General features: G+C 36.3%; 1 protein-coding gene across 1 annotated transcript in view; it reads right to left on the bottom strand.

Annotated features, from left to right (window-relative positions):
- Positions 1-2,719: 2,719 nt before the first annotated feature.
- Positions 2,720-25,327, bottom strand: part of LOC145676049 (uncharacterized) — a 32,386-nt gene continuing 9,778 nt past the window's right edge. The window contains exons 2-4 of the mRNA XM_081746903.1: positions 15,005-15,206; positions 11,340-11,667; positions 2,720-4,330 (exon numbers count right to left, since the gene is read on the bottom strand). Coding sequence (XP_081603029.1) covers positions 11,345-11,667; positions 15,005-15,206 — 525 coding nt within the window. The 3' untranslated portion in view covers positions 2,720-4,330; positions 11,340-11,344. The remainder of the gene's footprint in view (positions 4,331-11,339; positions 11,668-15,004; positions 15,207-25,327) is intronic.

Genomic DNA, 25,327 nt, shown 5'->3' with positions numbered 1-25,327 from the left:
CCGAAGAAGTTAGGGGAACGTTAAAATATAAACAAGAATCTCAGAACAAATAAGATAGAGAGAGCAAGATGTATAACAGATTTTTGTGCATTAATTTAAAAGTGACTCTAAGGATATATTCCACAATACAATATGTATATGCAAAAAAGTTGGAACGGTGCAGTACAATGAGGCAGTAAATAAAAATACGAAAATAAAAAGGTACGCTAGAGATACTATAACAGGATAAGTGCACATTAACAATTACATTTACTAACTGAGAAAAAAGCATTATCCATACACATTTTAATACATCTTGTAAATTGTTAAAATTGCACACTCGAGCCATGTGTCTGTCAGAATTACAATGCCTTCTATTGTGACAAACAAGATTAATTCCTCTACAAGTATATATATATATATATATGTGTGTGTGTGTGTGTGAGAGAGAGAGAGAGAAAGATTTCTAATTTGAAAATTATATTATGATTTGTACCTCCGAATATTAACTTGATTACTGTTTGTTCTCATTGTAATTTTCGTAGAATAGGACAACGGTGTTACTTTGTAAGGTGTCTACCTACCAACTGGATGCTTCAGACGAGAACCCCAGTAAATACGGGATTCACTTTCTCGTTCAACCCTTGTTTCGAAACATGGCAGGGGTTCACCCATCTGTAAAATTTGTACTTTCGAAACTTGGGAATAAAATGATTAAAGCGTAGTGAAAATTCTATCACCTATATGTGTCGAAGTCTACTGAATCTGGAGGCATCTCCACCCAGAACTTGGATCTCATATGGTGTTGTCACAATTGAAGACGCTCTTTGCGTTCATGCCTTTACTTTGGTTAGAATATCCAAGGAATTTCCTAATTTGTTTGGGGCTACCCAGAGGAAATGCACGTACACTCATTTGTGTATTAATGAAATCGACGACAAGAGTACTTTTGAAGCGATTTGGAACCTAAATTTCGTTTTATTTTCAATTTTTGGCTAATCTTTTTGTCTTAAGCCTCTAGTGTCAGAAATTACCTGAATGTGTTCCAACATTCCCTAGAAGCAAATGATTGAAAACTGTCATCATCAACATCATAGTCAGTCCTCTACTGGTTCAAAATCCTTCCAACCCTTCTTCATAATCACTTATCTTGGGGAATTCTAAGTTACTTCGCAGTGTTTCTTGATTTTCTCAGACCACCTTGCACGAGGATGTTTTCTAGGTTGTTTCTTCTCCTTTGGTATCCAATCAAAAATTACTTTTGTCTGTCGATCCGTCATTTCGTTCTGCGATATATCGTCCATTCCCACTTCAATGCCTTTATTTCTATGACAATATCTCATTTCTGTCATGTTTGCGATTCATGTAATTCCTTCATATATATATACATATGCTTGACATCTCATATATACCTCTTCATACTTCCTTGTAAAGTCTAGTATAGTGAATCTCATATTATACTAATGTCCATAACTCCTATCTATATGTCAAAACAAATATAGTTATTTAAAATTTTGTGCTTTAACCACAATGGCGAAGGGGATAACATTTCTGGGCTTTCGGCATCTATGGCCATTTATCCCGTCACGTATGAGGGATAACGTCCCTTGACAAGCACACTATCCTGGAAAAGGGAAGGAAGAAAGCATGGGGGAAAGAAGGAAGCGGCCTGGGACCTATAAGTACCACCTCGGCATTTGCCTGCTGTGAATGAGGAAAATCTCATTCAGGATGGCTCGCCTAAAACAGCTTTTTAAACTTTTTCGACCGAGTGACCCCACCGTACACCCAATGCCATTTGACATTCGAATGTCCACCTGTTTCTTCTGAATGTACTTTAAACAAATTTAATACTTGTGCTAATTCCTCAGTTATGTTGGCATCCATGAGTATCAACATAGGTATTCGCTTTGTCTGTTTTTCTTACTACAATCCTTCATTTCCTTTGAAGTTGTTGAACATCACCCTAGACTTCTCATATTCATTTTCAGCATGATCTGCTTTCGTTTCTATCATATCTTGATATTCTTAGTTGTTATTTGCGAACAGAACGAGAGCATCACGAGAAAGGAAATGGTCACATTTAGATTTATTCTTTACTTTTTTTACTTCAGAGACGGAAACACATACTCAAGCACGTTTGTGAAGAGCACCAGAGAAATAGTATCACTCTGTCGTACATCTTTCTCTATTCTTACGTTCTTGGCATAGCCAAACAGTTGGATATGTGTATAGTATTGTTTCTAGTATTATATGTAACTTATAAATACGTGTCTTTGACATTACTTGATTTAACAGTTTGTGCCTTCACTGAATCGAAAGCTTTTTCAAAGTCCATGAACGCATAAGGGTGCAAAATGAAATGAAATCTTTCAGTTAAGGTATAAGAATGCATATAAATGTAATTCATACTCGCATGACCTCTTCATCAGTTTCCTCACTACATCTATATAATCTACTGTGCTGTAACACTTGTAAATCCAGCCTTTTCTCTTGGTTGACCACTGCCTTTCTGATTTGAGTGTTAATACTTTCTAAGGAAAAATTAAATGGCACACCGTTGAAGGTTATGCCGTTTAGTTTCTGTATCTTCACCTTACTTTCTGAAGCAATGTTTTACCAGAAGTAAGAATGTATTGTTTGATATCACATATTTACTCACACTATACAAATAATCTTTGATGTACTCGTGATTAGTACTCTAATAAAATAAATATATGCAGCAATTGGGACAGAAACCTAACACGACTTGAGTAAGCCGATCATATATGGATTACTTTAGCAGTACTAATTCATTTGTGGTTCTCGTGAATATTTTAAAGTATGTGTAATGTATATTCTAGACGTTAATGAACTGCAGCTCTGGTGATAGCAAGTTTGATAACTGATCGTTAAACTCGTAGTTCATTCTGCTTGTGTGGCTAATTTGCTGTTCAGATCAATCACCATTGATCTTAGTTGCTAAGGAGGGCATGGCGAAATTTGCATGAGCCTGATATCACGAACTCTCTAAACTGCCATAACATCTTATCGTTCTTTTAAACTGGTTCAATCCCATCTCTTGTCACGTCAGCTTTGTGGTGGACAAGCACCGTATACGTTAGTTTTCTCGGGGTTCTCCCGTTTCTTTTCTCTTTATTCATTCCACCATTGCATTCACTTCTTATCAAGACTTTATTTCATTTTTTCTTTCGAGCTGCACATACTTCAAAACCATTCAAAAAACGTTTTTAACGAATGAAGAAATACTGCTACAAAATGCTAAATATATTGCCTTATCAGTTTATACAAGTCTTGATAAATTCTTGTGCCAATCACCGTTAAACCGTTCTTAATTTGATCTCAAGTCAAATCAAGATTATTTGTACAATATATATAGGTCTAAATTCTCTGTCGCATCCTTAGTATGATATATTCTCTTGTGTGAACTAAAATGTGTTTTCTAAAGAACTATTGAAATATTTTTTTACCCAGAAAGAACGTTATATAGAATGTAGAATACCTTTTTGCGTTTCTCTCAAGAGAAATGATCTTAATGTACGAGCAGGTGTTTTATAAGCATAAAATTGAGCTTCGTTTTACGAATTTTTTCTGTTTGGATTTATCATTTTATTTTGTAAAAACATTCCTTATTAGTTTCATTAAAAGAATATGACTCATTTTTTGGAGTAAATTCGAACCTTTCTAATACTTTTGTTTTGTTAAACAGCATGGTTTCTTACGAGCATTTCAGTAACATCATTTAGCATGCGTATTTTGAGGATTCTTTAAGTTCATTCACAATAACAATAGGGTTTCCACGTTTTATGATTTCAAATCCGTTTTCAATGTAAACGCTTTATAGCATTCTTTCTCTCTCCTGAGTAAATTAAAATAACCTTACTTTGTGAAGCCTTTGAATTGTTGAGTTCAATTGTAAATGGCACAATATTCGTTACATTAATATAGCATCCCAAACATTTATTAATCTTCAGACATTTCTGTACATTATTTTAAAGAGTACATGATCTATTCTTCTTAAAACATCTTTACCACCAATTAAGTTGTCATATTTTGAACATTTCTGACAACATTATTTTAAACATTCTCCAAAGCAATGACACACGCTCAAGGCTTCCATCTTCAAGTTCAGTTGAGTTGATTTTCAGTTGAACGTTTCTTTCTGCAGCGAGACTATATGAGACGAAACCTACTGATCAACGTGAAATCTGAACCACATGAAATCTCCCGTCCGGTATCGAACCCGGGTCTCTGACGCCAAAGGTGCGTACGCTAACCGATTAGCCACGAAGGAGCTTATTTCCATCTTCAAGGCTCATATGTGTAGACAAAGTGATTCACTAATTCATCTCTGAAACAAAAAAAAAAATTTAGCTATATTTATGAATGCAAATATAACATATAATAATTATTATCCTTGCCATGAATATACACGAGACAGCTTGCACAAGGATGTTTAATACAACTTAACTAATCCGATATATTACTTTTTATCTCTATAGTAAGGAGGAACTTTAAGATATTTAGAAATATGGAAAAATTGGTTTAGTTTCGCATCTAAGCTTATTACAAATTCTAAAATATGCCCCTCTTTAGGTCTACAATCAACTAAATACATATCCTTACACCTTTTCCTCGACGATAACTTTGTCGCGTAGTTCAACTATATTGTATTGAAACACACAAATACATACCTATAAAATAATGTTAATATCACAAATACAGAAATTTTAAATGGACTCATTTGTATTGCTTTTTCAGAATTAAGACCGTGAGAATATTTTACAATCAAGATCATTAGCAAAATTTACAATAACGAATCAATTCACTAAAGCTGTTTTGTGAGATGTTTAGACACTAATATAGGGAAACTAATTTTTCTTTAAGTTTTCGACGAAACTGGATGAATTTGAATAATTACGATAGACGGTTTCCAATCATATGTATGATTTCTCTATATCTAATAAACATTCTGAAAAATTGTGGACAAAGTGTACACTATTGGGTATATATCGAAAGATACCTTTCGTACGTAAAGTATAGCTATCGCCTGGAGACAACAATGTAACTTTAACTGAAAGCATTCTAACCTTCAATGCAAATCGAAAATCGCTACAATTTTATTCAATACATGTGCACGTGGTGATTTCTGTAATGAATAAAAGAAATTAAATGTTTGGAAAAACTTTTTAGGAGAGGTCTTTTACTTTCAGACCTCTCTGAAGATCTCAACAAGGAAATACAGTATTAATTACAAATTGGACCAGAAAATGGTTTCCAAAATCCTTATTGTTAAAGTGGTACAAACAAATACAATAGGAGATCGTCGGCACCCACCATCAACCAACAATAGAATATTAAATATTGTCCAGTGGCGGACTGGCATTTCACATTGGCAATCAAGATCTCTTTAATTCCTTGATCTCCAACGCAGCGCAAAACAATCGAACATTGGTCAGACACTGAAATATCTTATATTGTATCTTACTGTAGAGAAAACATTCCTGAATGGTTTACTTCACCTGTTATGGCATCTTTAATTAGCTTGTTAATACGTCCAAAATGTGTTTTTACAGTTGTTTTCAACAGCATTGTTATTGTTCCGCCTCCTTATTTGCTGTTGCAGTTGTGACTCTTTTCGCTTTTAACAATTACTTTGTCTAAGTTTTCAATAATGGGTCGAATTTACTCAACAGGATAATTATTTCCAAGAAGACTCCGTCATCAATTTCTTCATTCTGAAGTGTAAACTGCCTCATTGTCTTAGCTTCTATAATTCAAACTTCTTTTGCCAATAAGTATCATTACTTCGATAATACGATGTATAATCTGTTTTCTCTTCTGAAGCATAGGTCGATGTACCTTCGTTCATAGCAACTTGAAACAAGCTCATATTAAGGTTTGTTACGTGAAATGCTTATAAACGCTTCTCAATATCAATTACTAAAATCCGCACTATTAATGTTTTCATATATTCTTCCATTAACGTCTTAATTAGGAATAAGCAATGTTTGCATTGTTTTACAAATCTGTAATAAGAACATAAACATTACAATTGCTATGATGGCAGGGAAGGCAGTACTAAAATATATATGCAACAACGTGTTTTTACATAAAAATTTTTCCTCAACGTTCGCCCATACATTTTTCGGATTGAACAATGTCCCAACATGGTTCCAATGTTTCAGACAATTATACTGCAAAATTCTGTAGTATACAAATGTTGTGAAGTAATAGCCAGTGGCCTAGTATTTTTATGGGCGCCAAAATGTCGTGCCCAGGTAGTTTCATCCGCTCCTGAACAACTGCGAAAGTGGTTATTGTTTTATTTATTCAATTGATTTTGAAGCTATGATGATGATGATTAGTCCCATATTCAGAAAGGGGACTCTTTTGACTCTGCAGTCCCTACGCAAGGTGAACACAAACAGTGTTTTGCCATTGCCTTCTGTCGAATGAGTCCAATGGCAGGATTTTAAAGTATCGAAGGATATTCACATCTAACATAATCATTATTCTCTAATTGCTTGGAGTTTTCTCTTTTCTACGTTCTTCCATTTTTCTCTCCATTTTTTATCGTTACAGGAATTTCCGAGGCAGGGAGGGAAGGAAATATCCTACCTGCCTCCTGTAACTATGTCCCTGATCTCATACAAAACAAGCTGCAATTTTAAGTACTAAGATGTGTTATGCATAAAAAAGCTTTAAAAATGTACCGATCAATTTCAGATGTGATTAATTATTTAGGTTTGAAATATTTTCGTGTAGCACACAAACGTTACCTACTGAAGTACATTTTTCTGAATTACTTTTTTCTTTTCGTACATCCTGAAATTACAACATTCATGAAACACTTCAAGACTGCTGAGTATTAGAATTCATTCCAAGGGCCTTGGCATTCAGAAAGAATTGTAATGATGAATGATCAATTGTTAATTCTGTCGGAAGTTGTCATACCAAATGAAACATGGAAATTAAGGTGGATCACCACATATTTTAGCTCACATGGAAATCTGAACATATTTTAGCTCATTCCCTTAACTACTAAGCAATGAAACGTTACATATTATAAATATTGTACTATAAGATAGAGTTATGTTTCAGCTACAACACAAGACACTGATTCATTTGGCTGTGTATTCTGATGCCGAAAAAGATAACAAATAAAATAAAATATTCGATTCGTTTTACAATGAGCACACAAGATGGGACTTATTGTTAGATCTTACTCGAATTGCTCAGTTTTATTAAATGTTTATTTCTATATGTAAAGTATTTTAAAATAACGATCTCATTATAAGACAGATATATTGTTTGACTGTTTTTCTGTGTTATGTTTAACATTTTATTTAAATATTAATTTACAATTAAGGAAATAGATTTTGAGACGAAGCTTTCGCAGAACGTCATAATGCGTTGTTGCCAAAGTTGTACGTTTACTGTAGTAGTCACAATAAGAAAATTCCTGGATTCTAGCGTTGCAGTTCGAGAAGCGGAATCGCGGTAAGGGGCGAAAATTAAGTTCTCCAGTAAGTATCTAAGCAGAATTTCATGATTACTCCCTTTATTGTCTGGCATCAGTAAACACTCGACACTATCTGGCAATGGCGCACTATTCAAGCAGCGTTTAGCATAGCACCGAGAACACCTAGTGATCCACCTTAAGTACAATATGATTCTACCACTGGGTCTCATTAATTTATTATTGGCAGTGGGCGTACCAGGATTCTCTCGATATCCCGGTAGGCATATCCCCATTGGTAGAAGGGAAGGACTATAATTGGATGCCCATATCTCGAAATTCTTTAAGGTTAGAGATACGAAATTTAGTATTTAGATTTTGAACTTAACCTACAAACATCAGGTTTATACGAAAACACTTAATGTAGGTTTTTACTTTTTTTTTCAAAAATAAAATATTAACCAAGCCAAGCCCAATGATTTCTGTTCGTGTCTTTCAGTCTACTTGGATATGAGATATTGGGTTTGAACTAAGTGTTACGTTATATAAATCCAATAAAATAAGTGCAAACTATTCCAATCCTAAAGAGTTTTCTGCGTTTAAAAACCCTCTTTTTAAGGATTGAAACAATTAAAGACATGTTACAGCGCCTTTTTTATATTTTTTTTCCTACAAGGGAGGAAAAGCACACATAGAAGAATCGAAGTTGCAGTTGTTAAAATAAGATGTTCATATCTCAAAATTACTTGAAGTTGGAGGCTGGAAATTTGTATTTAGGAGACTTTTAATTTAGAATAATTTAAGAGTACTACAGATAATATAACCGCTACTAGATTATAGAAGTATTATTTGTGGACGCTCTGTATATTTCGTAAAGACAGTGATTATTATTTTCGATTTATACTTTATTTTGCGACGCAAATAATTTCTTTCTTCGGTGGGAATTGCTTCCTTCCCACACAACTGGACAAAGAAGTCTCCCATTGTTCTTTCATATATATATTTAAAACATTGCTTTTTAATGAGAACATTTCAGTGAACGACGAACCTTCTCAGTGTTTGTCCCTGACTTATTATATGCACAGTATATATTTTGCAGTTATTTGGAACTGAATTAAGTGCTTTCTTTAATCATTTATGGAAATATTAGCTACCAGATCTTCATACACCAGAGAGACGCCAACTTCATAGCTTTTTTAGTTCCTTATATGTACTCTCTCACGCCCGAGTTATCGCAATGTCTCGTGCATCGTGGCCACTTGACTAAAACTAACAAAAATTATTTTTCGTATTCTCTTTGCATGTGCATACAGATGCTTTAACTGAGTAGTTTTGGAATGAACTGCCAACACTCTTCAGTCAACCATTGCAGCTCGTATCTAGAACTTTTGAGCTTGGGGAGATTGACTCCGGAATTGTGTGTAGCCACCACGAACATTGCGTCGGGAATTAATTATGACTACATGTTAAGGGGCACAAGCTATTAGCCGCCGAAGGACGTTTTCTTACGGCTAGCCCCAACTAGTGAAGTCCCAAGTTTACATACCTTGTGCGTACCTGTCAGTTATAAACGCGCCCTCCAACATCAGCATTCCACTTTGAAGACTGTCATATTTCACTGAAGACTCATCTTAACTCCTCAGGATTGTTTGTCGCAGCAGCTGGATTTCTACGTGGGATTATTCCGGCAACTTTTCCCCCAGTGCTAATTCCCCAAGTGCGTCAATGGTGTGAGAGAAGTATTCATAGTGAAATTTCAGACATAATCTCCTATATATAAGGGCTACAGTGCATTAAAAGGGCAAAGTGTGATTTTAGTAATGAAGATTATTATACATATTTTGTGTTGAGTGTTGTGTTTATTTCTCTTCGCTATTTTATTTTTTTTAAATATAATAGTATTCTAATAAATAAGGATAGTGTTATTTAATCCAGTGTGTATTCGTTGTTTGTGTGAATGATGTTTGTGCGCATTGTGGTCTGGATGACCGTCTGATCGTCCGTGAGGTTTACGGGACGAGACATCCGAACCTCTCGGCGCCTAATGCTCATCTCATCATTGAGAGCGACGAGCGATTTGGAAACAATTTCTAACTCTTTCTTGGAGAGGTCCTTCATCGTCCTACCCAGGTAAGTTCAGGTCTTAGGAGAATACTTATTGGTAGGACAACGAACCACGAACAGCGACACGATTCCCAGGCGGTTACAAGATTTTTTATTTTTTTCTTAGAAGGAAAAGAAAAAGGGAGTAGTAAAAAGGGTTGGTTTTGCAGTTGTTAAAAAAGATGCTCATATTTCGAACTCCCCTAAAATTAGAGACATGTTAATTGAAAATGCTTCTTGATGTTTCATTGAAAAGGAAAAAAAGCGGGAAGAAAAAGGTTTTGGATTGCAAGTGCTATAATAAGATGGCCTTAACTCGAAATCCCTTAAAATTAGAGATGTGTTACGGATTCGAGATATGTGAGGCCGTAGGCCGAGAAAAGCTACGAGGATCGAAAGGGAAAGCCCCAGCTAGCCAAAGGCCAGTTGAAACAACACAAATATGATACCGTTAGTTTATCAGTTATATGGTCTCACCTAGAAATATACAGATGATCAGAAAAATGGAAACACCTGTAGTTGGCAACACGTCAGATGTATGGGTTGGCAGTGGTGTCGTGGCGCCCGCAGCACCGGACCGCTGGTGGTGGTGTGTTAGGTCGGTCTACATACTACGTCAGGCGCAGTGGAATAGCAGTGTCCAGTGGCTGCAGCAGACGGAGGTAGTGTAAAATGGGAGACCTCTCAAATTTTCAAAGAGGCCAAATTGTTGGTGCGCGGATATGTGGAGTGAGTGTGACAGCAGTGGCTACTGTGTTAGGTGTGTCGCGTGGGACAGTGTCTAAGGTGATGACGGCCTACACAACACACGGGAAAACCACATCGGGGAAGCGGAACAGTGGGCGGAAAAAATCATGAGTGACAGGTCACGCCGGGTATTAAAGCGCATTGTCACGCAGAACCGTCGTGCCACTGCGGAGCAAGTGACGGAGGAACTCAATCAGCACCTCCCCCACCCTGTTTCGACAATCACAGTCCGCCGTGAATTACATGACATGAACTTACGGGGTCGTGTTGCACGGGCCAAACCGCTCATCAGGGACCATAACGCTTTCGCACGCCGCAAATGGTGCCGCGACCATGCAACTTGGACCGTTGAGGACTGGAAACGTGTGATATGGTCGGATGAGTCATCCTTCACCCTATTCTCAACCACGGGCCGTGTTTATGTGTGGAGAACGCCCAAAGAAGCTTATGATCTGCAGTGTCTCCGCCCAACTGTTAAACATGGCGGCGGCTCAGTGATGCTGTGGGCCGCCATATCATGGTTTTCATTGGGTCCTGTGGTCACACTTACCGGACAAATCACTGCCAACGATTATGTCGCGATTTTAGGAGACCACTTGAATCCTATGGTCCGTATGCTGTTCCCGGACAATGACGCCATCTTCCAGGATGATAATGCACCCATTCACACAGCTGACGTTGTTGCAGCGTGGTTTGAGGAACATCGGAATGAAGTTCAACACCTCCCCTGGCCCGCCCAATCCCCAGATCTCAACATAATTGAACATCTGTGGTCCTTCGAAACACGACTCCGGCGACGATTTCCACCTCCATCCTCTCTCACAGAACTGGCTGATGCCCTGCACGAGGAATGGTGTAAAATTCCACTTGCTACCATTCACGACCTCTATGCCTCCATCCCACGTCGCATCAAGGCTGTTCTGAAGGTGAAAGGTGGCCCGACACCAAATTAATCTGGTAAGTTGCAATTTTGTTCAGGTGTTTCCATTTTTCTGATCACCATCTGTATATCATACTATAATTAATAATGTCTAAATAAAACACATACCGGTTCTAGCTTTCCTCATTCCTACTTATTGTTTCTATTGTATTTCCTTTTACAGCAATTGAGAACATCACACATTTGTCCTTAGTTTCGTCCAAGTTTACCATTTCCATACCACACGCAGTATCAACTTTAGTTTCATATTCTGATTTAACAATATCAGTTTCTAACTTTACAACAGGGACAGAAGTTATCATTTCGTTTTCAAATAGAGGCTCTTCTTTCAATGTCAGTTCTTTGCTCTCCGTTATCATGGAATACATCCATCCCTTCCCTTCCAAAGGATCTTCTTCGCTGGTGATTCCATCTTCACTTGACATTGTTCGCTCACCTAAAACAAAAATCAGTTAATTATCACTCAGGTACTGTCAATGGATTTTAGTACACAATATTATAGTATATTTTAAAATTCAAAAACTTCTTAACTATCTAATCCAACTTCAAATACACCATCCACTTAATGCCATCAACTGTTTCCAATACTTCGCCATATATTACAACTTACAGAACACTGTTTTGTTTAAGGATTTTTCTTATGCTAATATTGATAAAACTAAGTTTTCGATCAAAGACTCACATAGTCACAGTAAACCCACATTCAGTAAGAACAAAATTACTGACAATTCCACATATTAACGTTAAATTTAATAACACTGAGCAGATCTCAATAGTACATTTGAACAACGCTAACGTGCAATTTCGAATTTCCGAACGCTGACATTTTATTTTGGCCCACAAAACCAGAGAATTCTTTTTCTTTTCATGAATTAACCTTGTTCGGGGCGTGTTGTGAATTTTCCAAAGTTCGACAATCTTATACTTTGTCGCAAAATGTAAATTTCTAAATTTTTACAATTTCTTCGCAGGGCTTAAGATTCGTTTCTCAGCCGAATATTGGCGCGATTTTGAAAACACATATAGCCAAGGATTGTAATTTTCGTTTATTCACGCAGGAATTTATAGTGGTTGGACCTCCTCCAAGTACTCGTTATCTTGAATGGTTAACTACGTGTGAATTCGTAAATCTTGTTTATGGACTTCTATGTCTGTCCTATGGTGTAATCTAAAAATGTAATCAATGCTTTATTTTAGAGAGGTAAAAACTTAAAATGGATCTATCTCATTTTAAGGTATGCCTGCTTGGTCTGTGGTGTCTTCAATATTCGATTAATAATTAAATTCACAATAATTTGTGTATGTTGTTTGCAAGTAAATACTTAGTCCTGTGTGTCTTATATCTGCTCATCGCATTTCTTCAGTTTATTCTATTTATAATCTCTGATTTAATTCTATTAGACCCATGGAGTCTTTTAAAGTTTGGTTCGTACTAACATTTAGGGATGTCTTGTATCTATTTGTTGGATGTTGCTATTTGGATTTTTTCTTACTTTGAGGAAAAATTCACAACGATCCTTACATAAATTTAGACTGTATCGTCCAAATTTTAAAATTAAATTTAGTCATAGAAAATGAAGTAATTGTGGTTCTCCAGCACAATAGGTGGTATTGAAAGGTAGAGAACTCGCGTATGTAGTCCAAGGATAAATTACTGTTCAGCTACAGTTCCAAACTTTGAATAATTGCTTCTTATCAGTCTTTCTGTCCAGGTATATCCTCCTTCTCTTTCCTACCACTGGCACTACTATTATAAATGTAAATAAGTGAATTTAGCCATGATAAAGAAATATCACTTTGTTATCTGTGGTATTTGGTCATTATTTGTACTTTTCATGTTTTACATCTCTCAATCAAAGGTCACCGTGCTCGTGGGTTTTCTCGGGGTTCTCCCGTTTCCTCCCACTTCTTTCATTCCACCATTTCACTCATCTCTCATAATCACCGTCTCCTTTAGCCTAACCGGCATAACCGTGGGACGTAAAACTCAAAGATTTCATTTCATTTCAATCAAAGGTCGAGTACGAGCAGCTTTGAGCTTTACTTGTCCAACACCTGAAAAGAGTTGAGCAAGCATTCAAAATGAAATGCAGTTTGACTTTTGATTGTTGTTGGGATACCTAGTAAATTATTTTTTTAAAAAAATCGACTTTGTTCTCTTCCCAGCAGAAGCACTGCTTGGGGAAGACAGTGAAAATCGCTTGCGGGAGCTGTTTACTAAATTACCTATATCCGTGGAACAGTAAGATATAGTAAGGTAATTCCAACGCCATTCGATTTTTGCAATTAAGTAGTAATTAATTTTTCAAAAAGTCCAATACTATATTTCAATTACAAAAATGTCAATTATTAGTTTATGTCCTACGTCGAAATTGAATTTAAGCACGAACTTCATAGTCTATCTCAGAAAAGGTTATTTTTAAATATTAGTTTATACACATATGAGTAGCTATTGTAGGTACAAGTCAAAAAGCATCTTATCGCGCACAATTGAAAACTGAACTGTAGTATGCATTGAATTTTCCTAATACACTTTCACAATGTGTAAATTCGTCACAGAGGAAAACAATTCTGAAGTATTAAATTTTAATTGAAAATACTGCTTTAAGAACATTTAAAAGAAAATCTAAAGCTACACGAACGAGCTTTCATCCATTAGGAAAAGAAACGGCACAATTTGGCTACAATAACACAGTTGTCAATAGTACTGAGAGTTCGAATTTCGAGGCAGAAATGCGAAGCTAACAAAACTCCCATAATTGCAGTAATATTCGTTCCATATGACCGAAAAAAAAATGAAATGAAATCTTTAAGTTTTACGTCCCACGGTTATGCCGGTTAGACTAAAGGAGACGGTGATAATGAGAGATGAGTGAAATGGTGGAATGAAGAAAGTGGGAGGAAACGGGAGAACCCCGAGAAAACCCACGAGCACGATGTTTGTCCACCACAAAGTTCACGCGGCGCGAGCTGGGATCGAACCAGGGACCCCAAGCACCGGAGGTGAACGCTCTACCACTGAGCCACCGCCCCCCCCCCCCCCATATGACCGAAAATCCGGCTCAAACTACTTGCCGTCTGTCGAAAGCTAATGCTGTGCACGTGCGACTTTGTTCGATTTAGGCTCGACTGTAAAATTAGCCGTTCTTTAATTTTCTACATGCAACTTTCGACAACTTTCAGACAGTTTCATTTTGATTAATTGCTTAGTAATATTCTTGATGTCCCTCAACTCTTATGTACCCGTAGCTCTGTAAGAAAGTGTCCACCAGTAAAGTGTTAGGTAAACATCCCTGTTTTGACAAGAGGATTATGTGTGCAGAGTTTGTCTAATTATACGAGATAAATGTAAGAAAATACTGAATTTATATCACCAATTACTCTGTAAGTATGAATTCAAATATATTTGCTGTAAGATGTCAAAATTATATTAATTAACATCAAGAGGTGATCACTTACAGCACTTTTGAGTTTCAAAATTTCTCCAAAGCAAAAATGATAGTTATAAACTTCAAAAAATTAACAAAATACGTTCCACAGGTGTTGTTAAAACCTATGGATCTGTACTACGCAGTTCGAGAACTTATATAAGAATTAATATAAATTCTTCTTAATACACTATGTTTGCGACTCTTGGCCTATATAAAAACGGATGTTCGAACAGTAAATTGAATACTGTTAGAAATCCTCTTGATACTCTACTTTACCTTTTAAAATGCGTTCTGCAAGCACAACAGAAGTTACAACAGATTAAAACACGAAACAGAATTTACCAGTTGCATTTGCCACACTAATTAAATAGCTGACAAGTTTCTTTCTTGCTCTTCTTATAGGCGCCATCCTTTGCCTCTTATTGTGGGAACTTCTATTTGGTTGACAGTCAAAAATATGGGGGACAATTTCCTTTTTTAGTCTTAACCGTGTATTGATCGTTTTATTGATCGTATTAACCGAATTCTCCATGTCCGCTTCCATCTATGAAAAAAGAGAAAGAAGTCACTAGTTCAGTATTTTAAATACACTCAGTGAAAGCAGCAGGAAAGAACTCGTACAAGACTTTTAAGTGTTTTTTTTTTTTTTTTCAGAGTAGGTAATTCAATTTTTCAACTCTCCTTTTTAGAAGGAACAATGAATCTGATATGCATATGTTACATACCATTTTCTTGTTCTAGTAGATCAAATCGAATTCCTTGTTCAGAATAGTAGTGAATTGTTCGAACTAACATGCACAAATGTACAATAAAACTGGCCGTAATATTATGAACATAACCTTTCCCAAGTTAATTTATCGCCGATTGTAGACGTTAGAGCTAAACCTGAAAACATTATTAAATAATATCCTTATATGATTACTTCAAATATAATGTGAACATTCTAATACACCTTCACCAATACAATTGGCTAATATCCATAACAGTACTCAATTTACGAATTCGTAACTTAAACGGCATCGCCTTCAAGAATAAAAAGGTGTGAGTGCTAGTTGTATATCAGAATGCTAATTACAAACCCGAACTCAATTATTTATAATTCAGTTAGCTTTTGCTTTTTAAATTATAATAACGGGTGATAAGGGGTACTAGACTTGAAGCGACATTTAATTTTAACGGAACAATATGTGATACTGGGTCAGAATTATGTGAACTCATATTTCTCTCTCCTTTCTTTCTTTTCATTTGTACATTTCAGTTATCAAATCAACTTTCCTCTTTGATATTGTACTTATTCATTATGATTATAGCGCTAGCGGTCCCGGGTTCGATTCCCGGTGGGAACACACGGTCGATAAAAGTCTAACAGCTTTTTCCAGGCCAGCCACCTTGAGTGAGGTTTTTCCTGGGGTTCCCTCATTCACACCAGGCAAATATCGGGATGGTACCTAACACAAGTCCTCGGCCGCCTCCTTCCCCTTCCTTGGATAGTGTGCTCGCCGAGGGACTTCATCCCTCATATACGTGACGGGCTAAATAGTCTTAGATGCCGACAGCCCACAAATCTAATTCCTAATTAATTATGATGGTACTACCAGAAATTTATTAAGCACTACCTCTGGAAATGATTCAATTTTCTTAACACGCGAACTTTACAGCGCCAGATGATTAATCATGTGCGTTAATTACGGTTCACGTTAGTTTAAAAGGTTAAATTTCGTACTCTTTTCCACTTTTATCATCTGCGAAGCTTCCCGTTTACAGACTAACATAATCGCTGCCTGTTGTAATACATGGAATAGATATTGCACAAAATCATGACTTTATACAGTATAAGTTTTAACCATTGCCAGATTCAAACGCTGATAGATATTGAAGCATGTTGACTTCCCATCGCAATACAGTTCTAAATTTATCAAAACTTGAAATACGCAACCTATAAAATAATAATAGAAAAGCTAAAGCAAGAATCACCATGTTTCTAGTATACTATAAAGGGTACACAACAAACAATGTGAATCCTGAAAGCTAAAATTAAAAAAAAAAAAAAAGACAAAAGAGAATGAATCAAAAATATGAAACACATGTTAGATAATATATATGAAAATGGCAAGCCCTCTAAACAACAATTAATTTTTTAAAAAAAAAAAGACTAAAAGTACTACAAACATCTCACAAAACTATATACTTGAAAGGGAACACACCCCCGACCAGAACCAACTATATATTAAAATGATAAAAAATTAGAAACAAATACCGGAAATTTTAATATGGTAATTATAGTTTGACAGTATGATTGGTAAATATTTCTACCCCAATACTATAACTGGAACAAGATCTTCTCCATAAATAATAGCCGAACTGCCTCACCATTCCTTCTTCACCATGTGTACAGCTCAAATTACCTTTCGAATGGCATAAAACGTTATCAGTATTTTGTGAATATTCCCCACTAATAGGATTGACAAAATTAGAGGAATGGTTCATAGTTAAATGTCTCCACTAACCACTAAGTACGAATAGCCAGTGAAAAAGAGTGTTTACTTCATTGACAAATACGAATATTGACAACCAATATAAAGGAACATCCACCACATTAGACATGTGTCGCTAGGAAACAAATTTAATACACACAAAGTAGCACAACACGTGCAAAATGCATCTCCAGCAACGAAGCAAAGCACATTGTCCAATCATAAGCAAGACCACATGAAGAATACTATCATGACATCAAGTATTATCCACGCTACCGCGCACTACCAGAAATAGTAAGTCACCATGAGATTCGATACAAATAAGGAACCTAGAAGATACGTTCTCAAAACCAGAACCAAAATATCCAAATTCTCTTTTGTCATTTCTTACTTTATCTTTCGAGATTCATATTGTCTGTTGTATGCCCCTTATAGTATACTAGAAATACGGTAATTCTTGCTTTAGCTTTTCTATAATTATCTTATAGGTTGCATATTTCAGGTTTTGATAAATTTAGAATTGTGTTGTGATGGGAAGTCAACATAGCTCAATATCTATCAGAGTTTGAATCTGGCAATAAGATATGGTTAAAACTTATACCGCCTTATGCAGAGTAGTTTTGACGTCTGATCAGCGTCATACTAAAGGCCTGACTACTGCAGGAAAGATGTTAGTCAAACTCTTTAGTATGGCACTAATCACGCGTCAGAACGACTCTGCATAAGGCCCATACTGTATAAGGTCATGATTTTGTACAATACCTATTCCATGTATTACAACATGCAGCGATTATATTAGTTCAACGGTAAGATTCCACAGATGATAAAAGTGGAAGAGAGTACGAAATTTAACCTTATAAACTAATGTGAACCGTAATTAACGCACATGATTAATTATTTGGCACTGTAAAGTTCGCGTGTTACGGAAATTGAATCATTTTCAGAGGTAGTGCGTAATAAATTTCTAGTAGTACCATCATAATTAATTAGGAATTAGATTTGTGGGCTTTTGGAATCTAAGGCTATTTAGCCCGTCACGTATATGAGGGATGGCGTCCCTCCGCCAGCACACTATCCAACGAAGAAGGAAGGAGGCGGCCTGGGACCTGTGTTAGGTACCATCCCGAAATTTGCCTGATGTGAATGAGAGAAACCCAGGAAAAATCTCACTCAAGGTGGCTGGCCTGAAAAAGCTGTAACACTTTTTTCGGCCGAGTGTCCCCACCGGGAATCCAATAAAATGAATGAAATGGCCAAAATAAAAGTTGCCCAATATACTACCGTAATAAAAGAAATAATTCTGGAGTATATTTTCTTCGTTGAAATAGTTCCTAAATTAATCAAACTTAGAAATTGGTTATATGAATGGTAACATAGTGACGAAATAATTGTATTTCTGATAATAAATCACCAAAATTGAAAGCAGAAAGAAAAAAATATAAAAATGGAAGGAATTAATTCCAAATTGTAAAGTAAAAGCCAACGCACATGGCTTTAGTGCCGCAATCTTATAATAGTTCCTACATTAATTTTTACCTATTTTCTTTTAATAAATATTATGAAACAACCAACAACTCAATATTCCATCTCTACACACGTGCATTAAAAATAAGTACGTACAAAATCAATATATTCGCAAATCTCGGAAATCTTCCTCCAGCCAACAACACAATAATATTTGCTCTGAACGCCAATTGTGAAAACTTATGTACAAATAAGAGGCTCATACGAGTACCATAGCAGAAAACCGCGCACATCGTTCACGGACATCATGTCACCAACCAATGACAAAGTACAAACCCATGAATCTCTAGGGAAGCATGTTAAAAACACTAACTCAATATCATCCAAAACAAAACATTCTATCGCAAGGTATAAGTTAACTGGTGATCAAAACATTCTCATTAGAGTGCGACAAATAGTCAAAGGCAAAGCAATACCCATTTCGGGCATTCAACGTATTGTACAGGCTTAATTTCTAGAACCAGTGAAACAACACAATAAATAAACAATACACAAAATTGCAAGAAAAATAGCAACACGATATACCACCATAATTCCCAAGTTATTAAACGATTAAGGTTATAACACCATAACTAATCGTTATATTGAATTCATTTTAACACGTGCAAGTCGACGAAATAACTACTAAAAAAAACAGTAAAATTATATATAATGTAAAGTACGAATTACAAATTACTGTACACGGAGCTCCTTCGTGGCTAAGCGATTATCGTATGCGCCTTTGGTGTGGGAGACCCAGATTCAATTCCCGGCGGTAGCTCATATGGTTCGGATTCCACGTTAATCAGTAGGTCTACATCTCGCATAGCCTCGCTGCTGAAAAAGATGTCAAACTCAAAATCAACCCAACTCAAATTACTGTAGACAATTAAGGGGATAAATCCCCAAACAAACGTGTATCTTATATGCTACTATTACTAAAAGCATTACTATTCTACGAATTTAACAATCTAAAATGGTGAACTTCGTATATTAAACTCATGTGACAACTTTTGTAAATCTGTCAAAACCATATTAATCACGGAACAAAATCGAAAGCTGCAATATTTTGTAGTACGAACTGCGCTATTGAGACTTAGAGACAACACTTAATAGAAGGTATAACTGAGTGCTACTCTTTCAAAAGTTGTATCCTATGGCATCCGGAGAACTCACTGGCACTATTCTACTGCAAAACCTTTGCGCATATACTACAAAATTTCTAAAATACTTTAAGAGGCAGGTACGACAACGTGCTAGTACTATTTTCGGCATTTACTCCGAAGTTGGCCATCCACATGGTTTTCCACAAAAAAAAATCAGCTACAAAAGTTTAGAAATCATCAATTTTTAGGACCGCTTTAAAAGGGTATACTAAAGAAGGGTAGGGTAGAGTCAGGTAGAGATAAGTAGGATGGAGTAGGATTGGGTTAACTTAGGGTTAGGCAAGGGTGTAGCCAAGGGGGGGGCCATCGGGGCCGGGCCCCCCCAAATGACCAACTTTTAAAACATCATAGTAAAATTATCTCGCTTCATTCATTTAAAAGTAACAAAGTTTATTGACAATTAATAATTTATGGTAAAATAGTATGGAGAAATATTGTTTTTCCATACCGATCGTAAAATAGTATACTATCTCTTCCTTATACCGATCGAAAAATAGGATACTTTTTGTGACAGCAGATTACACAATTTACTGCGATTTAAATTTGAGAGTTTGAAGACAAACGTTTTAACAAGGTACTACAAATACAGCCATAAAACAAAGGTATTAAACTGATTTGTAAGTACAGTATATCTTTATATGCTTTAACAAGTGTTTTAAAAAACATAGAGGATGGAAAATTTGGCGAGAAACAATGTTTTTATTCAATTTGGATTTCATTCGCTCTCTCTTTTATTTTTACCTAGTGTAATAAAATAATTATGTTTTTTTTTTATTCACGAATAATAAATAAGTATATTTGTCAGGAAACCGTAAAGAAATTAAGTGAAATTTTAAAGAAAATCAATCTTGTGTTGATAGGTTCTGTATACAAGGTCTTGAATTTAAATATAAAGGTAAACAAGAAACGTTTTGTTGCTTCTTCACCCACCACCTTCGAACATCGATATGTCACCTAACATGGAAAATGAAAAATAGTCCCCATCAGCATCGACGACCTTCTGAAAACGTTCTGGAAGGCCATGGAATCCATCGCGGTAGAACGTGGTGGGCCGTGAAACGAAGAAAGTATCAGGTGCATTTTGGACTTTTACTAGGGATTTGAAATGGCGTCCTCTAATGTGATTGTCCAAAGAGTGGAACAGATGATAATCGGACGGTGCAATACGCGGTGAATATAGTGGTTGCAATATTGTTTCCCATCCAAGGCGAAAAATGGTGTCCTGAGTCATCCTAGTCACGTGGGACTTAGCGTTGTCCCGTTAACGAGAACACATTTGCAATTCAGAAGTGATGGCTCCAGAGTTTTGAGTTTTTGTTGAGCACAGCTCAACTGCTGACATTACACAGTTGCATTGATACTCTGACCAGCTGGTAGCAGTCCCTGATGCACGATGCACCAAACACACAGAAGGACCTTCTTCTGGTACAATGCTGGTTTCGGTTGTTTTGAAATCGGTTCATGGAATACTAACCAATGATGACGACGCCGTGAAGCTTCGTATAGAACACACTTTTTATCACATGTTAACGCCCTGTCCAGAAATGGCTCCGAAAGAGTAAATAAACACAGGCGACTGCCGCGTTGCCTTCTGGCCCGGAGTCAAAATATGAGAGACCCATCGACCCAACTTGTAGTGCTACACAAGTTGATGAATGTGCTGCCGAATTGTTTCTCCACACACTGAATTGTAGTCCCAGTTCCTCTTTGTATTATCTGTCAGGAAAGTAAATGTACACGTATTTTTCGATTCTGGCATTCCTGCGCTCCATCCGTGGAGAGTATGAGAATGAAATCAGTCAAATGTTTACAGAGGGGCAAAGAGAAAAGTTTAATCTGAATAAGACATTGCAGAGAGGCACAAGCTGTGAATACGAATAGTGCATAGTGTAAATAAAGTACAACACCGAAAGAGAAAGCCAGAATCAGCTGTTAAACGCAGAAAAAAGAGAAACAATTGTCGAAGTGGGAACATCAAACACATATACAATAAATACGCCGACAACTAAACTTTCACCACGTCCTGATCTTGGTGTAGTGGTTAAGGTGCTGGCTCACAAATGCAAAGGACGCCAGTTCGAATCTCTGGCAAGGTAGTTTTAAAATTTTTTTCTTAATAATACATACAGCTCATGAGAGATGGTAAAAGAGGTCGTATTTAGTCTTTCGTGGCAATTAATATTGGTAATGTTTAGTACTGATAATACTTTTTGTCTTTGCGTATTGCTTTTATTCTTTTCTTCATTTCCAAAGAGAAGAATATCCGAACAAATGCCATCAAAATTCCTCTTATTTTGAATGTAAACGCCATTTGCAATTAGTGAAGAATAAAAATTGAACGTTTCAACGTAGCTGTAAAAAGTAAAAAGAAAAACATGGAACTGGAGGGGTTCGAATCCATACTCATGGTTATTAAAATACAATTTCTACATGTCTTACACTTCTCGACCACGTTTCTACGTTAGCAAGTAAAAGGCTTGTGTTTAGGTTAGGCTGGTCAATACATTTTGCAAAGTGGTCCGGTTTAGTTCTGACGCAGCACAGGTGCGAGAAGGGAGCAAAACACTTTTTCTCTCTCCCTCTGTGTCTATTTATCTATCTATCTGTATACGTATATAACGCTGTTTGTGAATGCCATAACCATCCTAATTTTCAGCGGATTGAGACGAAACTTGGCACAAACATTAATTGTTGAAATATCTTGATGAGTTCGTTAACCAGAATAATCAGATGAAAATGTTCAAAATGGCGGCCCTTCAAACTCTTAAAAAGTTCCAAGGGAACCAAATTTCGCCCATAAATAGGTATTCAGAAAGTTTGAGTAACTTTTCCTCTTTTACTGAAATATTTGTGTGCAGGGACTTATCCTCTTTCATTGAAATATTGGACCCGACTTATCGCTTAAAAAAGGTTCACGCCCTTTCGCTACGGTCAGGCTTTATTTATTTATTTATTTATTTTTATTTTTTTGCAGGAGGCCAGAAACCAGAAATTGCATGTATCTAGCTACTGGAAGCTAAGGTATGAAGAATTGTATTGTGCCTTATCTTTTTGTGTCTTATACAACCCTGAAAACCACTGAATATCTAAACGGCTTTCGTTAAATCCAAGTTGTAGTACTCACAACTACATCCATTTGTGTCTATATGATCGTGTTACTAAAGCTTACTATATGACAGCGTTAGTTAGTAAGTCTTTCACTGCTCTCCCGTAAAGTTGTGATACAATCTACTACAGGATACAGAACCAATTATCAATTTAACCAAGTTGTTGTATTACTACACATCTGCTTCCGCCTCGGTCAACTCTGGTCCATCTCGTTGACGCGACATATTTGCTTTTTTATACCCCTTCCTTCGTTTACTGAACTAAACAGTAACTATTCTGAAATATACTACTGCGCATGCCCCGTAGATAAATATTTCTGATGCCAATAGTTTCCGTTTTGTCCAAGGAATGTTCTTTTTCTTATTCCCAGCATGGCCCTTTTATTACATTATATGAACATGTAGGTCTAAATACCTCATGTATTACATAGAATGTAGGTTTAACTCTTCCAGCAAAGAAGGAACATGTGATCATAGTATACAACCCACAGAAGTGATAGCTGGCAATACAGTGGTCGTAATCCCTAACGACATAGGTGGTGAGCGTTGCCCTCCCCGCTGGTCTAGTGGATAGCACGGGCGAATTTGGTGTATGGTGTCCCGAGTTCGATTCTCGGCGGGAGAGTATTTATGATTTTTAACTGTCCTTGATGTTTCTGTGTTCGTGTCCCGTTCGTTATAAGTTATTAGAAAAAGCAAGTTAAAGCACAAGCAAGTAAAATTAGCAATAAGTAAGTTACTGAAACACGTTCGGTGAGTCAGTTAAAAAAAATAGTGGACAAAGCAATGGCTTTTCGCGCCGTCCATGCGAGTTCGAATTTATCTCGCCTTGATATTTTATCCATTTGAAAGAAAGTATTGTTTCTTTTCGCTACACTCTTTTCGTATTTTTCGTCGTCCTTCACAGTTAAAGTAACTGGCTATTCTTATTCTTTTTACGAATGATGGATCTTCTCTTTGGTTTCATGTCAAACATGCACACGTAATGAAAAGACGCTGTTAATAATAATAATAATAATAATAATAATAATAATAATAATAATAATAATAATAATAATAATAATAATAATAATAATATGAAATATTACTAGCTAACTCGCGTGTGTATTTGGACAATATAATTTTATATTATTATGTAAAAATAAGTAAGGCTAGCTGGCGCCCCCCCCCTAATTTTTTCGATGTGCCTAATGGGTGTACGGTGTCCAAAGTTGGTCCCATCCTACGATCACCTCCTGTTCTCTCGATATAAGTTATCGACATTTTTCCTAAAGAGGGCTCTGCCGTGGCCCCATCACTCCCCATGACAATGACTCTTCGTTCATTTTGCATTGAAATCGCTTACTTTTCTGAGTACTATGAGTGCATACTGTCCAACGTTGCTCCCATCACTCCACAATTTCCCGTTCACTCGATATAAATTGCTAATATTTTGTTTGTAAGGGAGATATGGAGATTACAATCATTACGTTTGAAGAAGAATTAAGGAAGATATTGCCTTGCCACAAACAACACCTATTATTATTATTATTATTATTATTTTATTATTATTATTATTATTATTATTGTTGTTGTTGTTGTTGTTGTTGTTGTTGTTGTTGTTTTACTTACCATTAATGTTGCCTACCTTTATTTGCAATGCAATGTGTTACTAAAAAGCAAATCAAATAACACTCCTCGCCATCCACGCTCCCGAACGCGAAATACATGATTTACAGTTCTCTGTGTTAGGGAAAAGCACATTTATTATATTATTCTTGCAAATAACACGTTTCACTAGTTACTTCACTTTCAACGTGTAATTTCATATCATCACTAACAATCATCTTCTTCCGATACGAAAATAACCCTCCTCCTACAAGAAAAAAAAAGCCTGACCGTAGCGAAAGGGCGTGAATCTTCTTTAGGTGGTTAATCGGGTCTAATATTTCAATAAGAGAGGATAAGTCCCTGCACACAAATATTTCAGTAAAAGAGGAAAAGTTACTCAAACTTTCTGAATACCTATTTATGGGCGAAATTTGGTTCCCTTGGAACTTTTTAAGAGTTTGAAGGGCCGCCATTTTGAACATTTTCATCTGATTATTCTGGTTAACGAACTCATCAAGATATTTCAACAATTAATGTTTGTGCCAAGTTTCGTCTCAATCCGCTGAAAATTAGGATGGTTATGGCATTCACAAACAGCGTTATATACGTATACAGATAGATAGATAAATAGACACAGAGGGAGAGAGAAAAAGTGTTTTGCTCCCTTCTCGCACCTGTGCTGCGTCAGAACTAAACCGGGCCTCTTTGCAAACTGTATTGACCAGCCTAACCTAAACACAAGCCTTTTACTTGCTAACGTAGAAACGTGGTCGAGAAGTGTAAGACATGTAGAAATTGTATTTTAATAACCATGAGTATGGATTC

This window comes from Thermobia domestica, chromosome 18 (genome assembly GCF_964235325.1).
Source record: "Thermobia domestica chromosome 18, izTheDome1.hap1.1, whole genome shotgun sequence".
NCBI lineage: Eukaryota > Metazoa > Arthropoda > Insecta > Zygentoma > Lepismatidae > Thermobia > Thermobia domestica.
The sequence above is the reverse complement of the archived record's forward strand: the minus strand, read 5'-3'. Positions and strand labels throughout refer to the sequence as shown.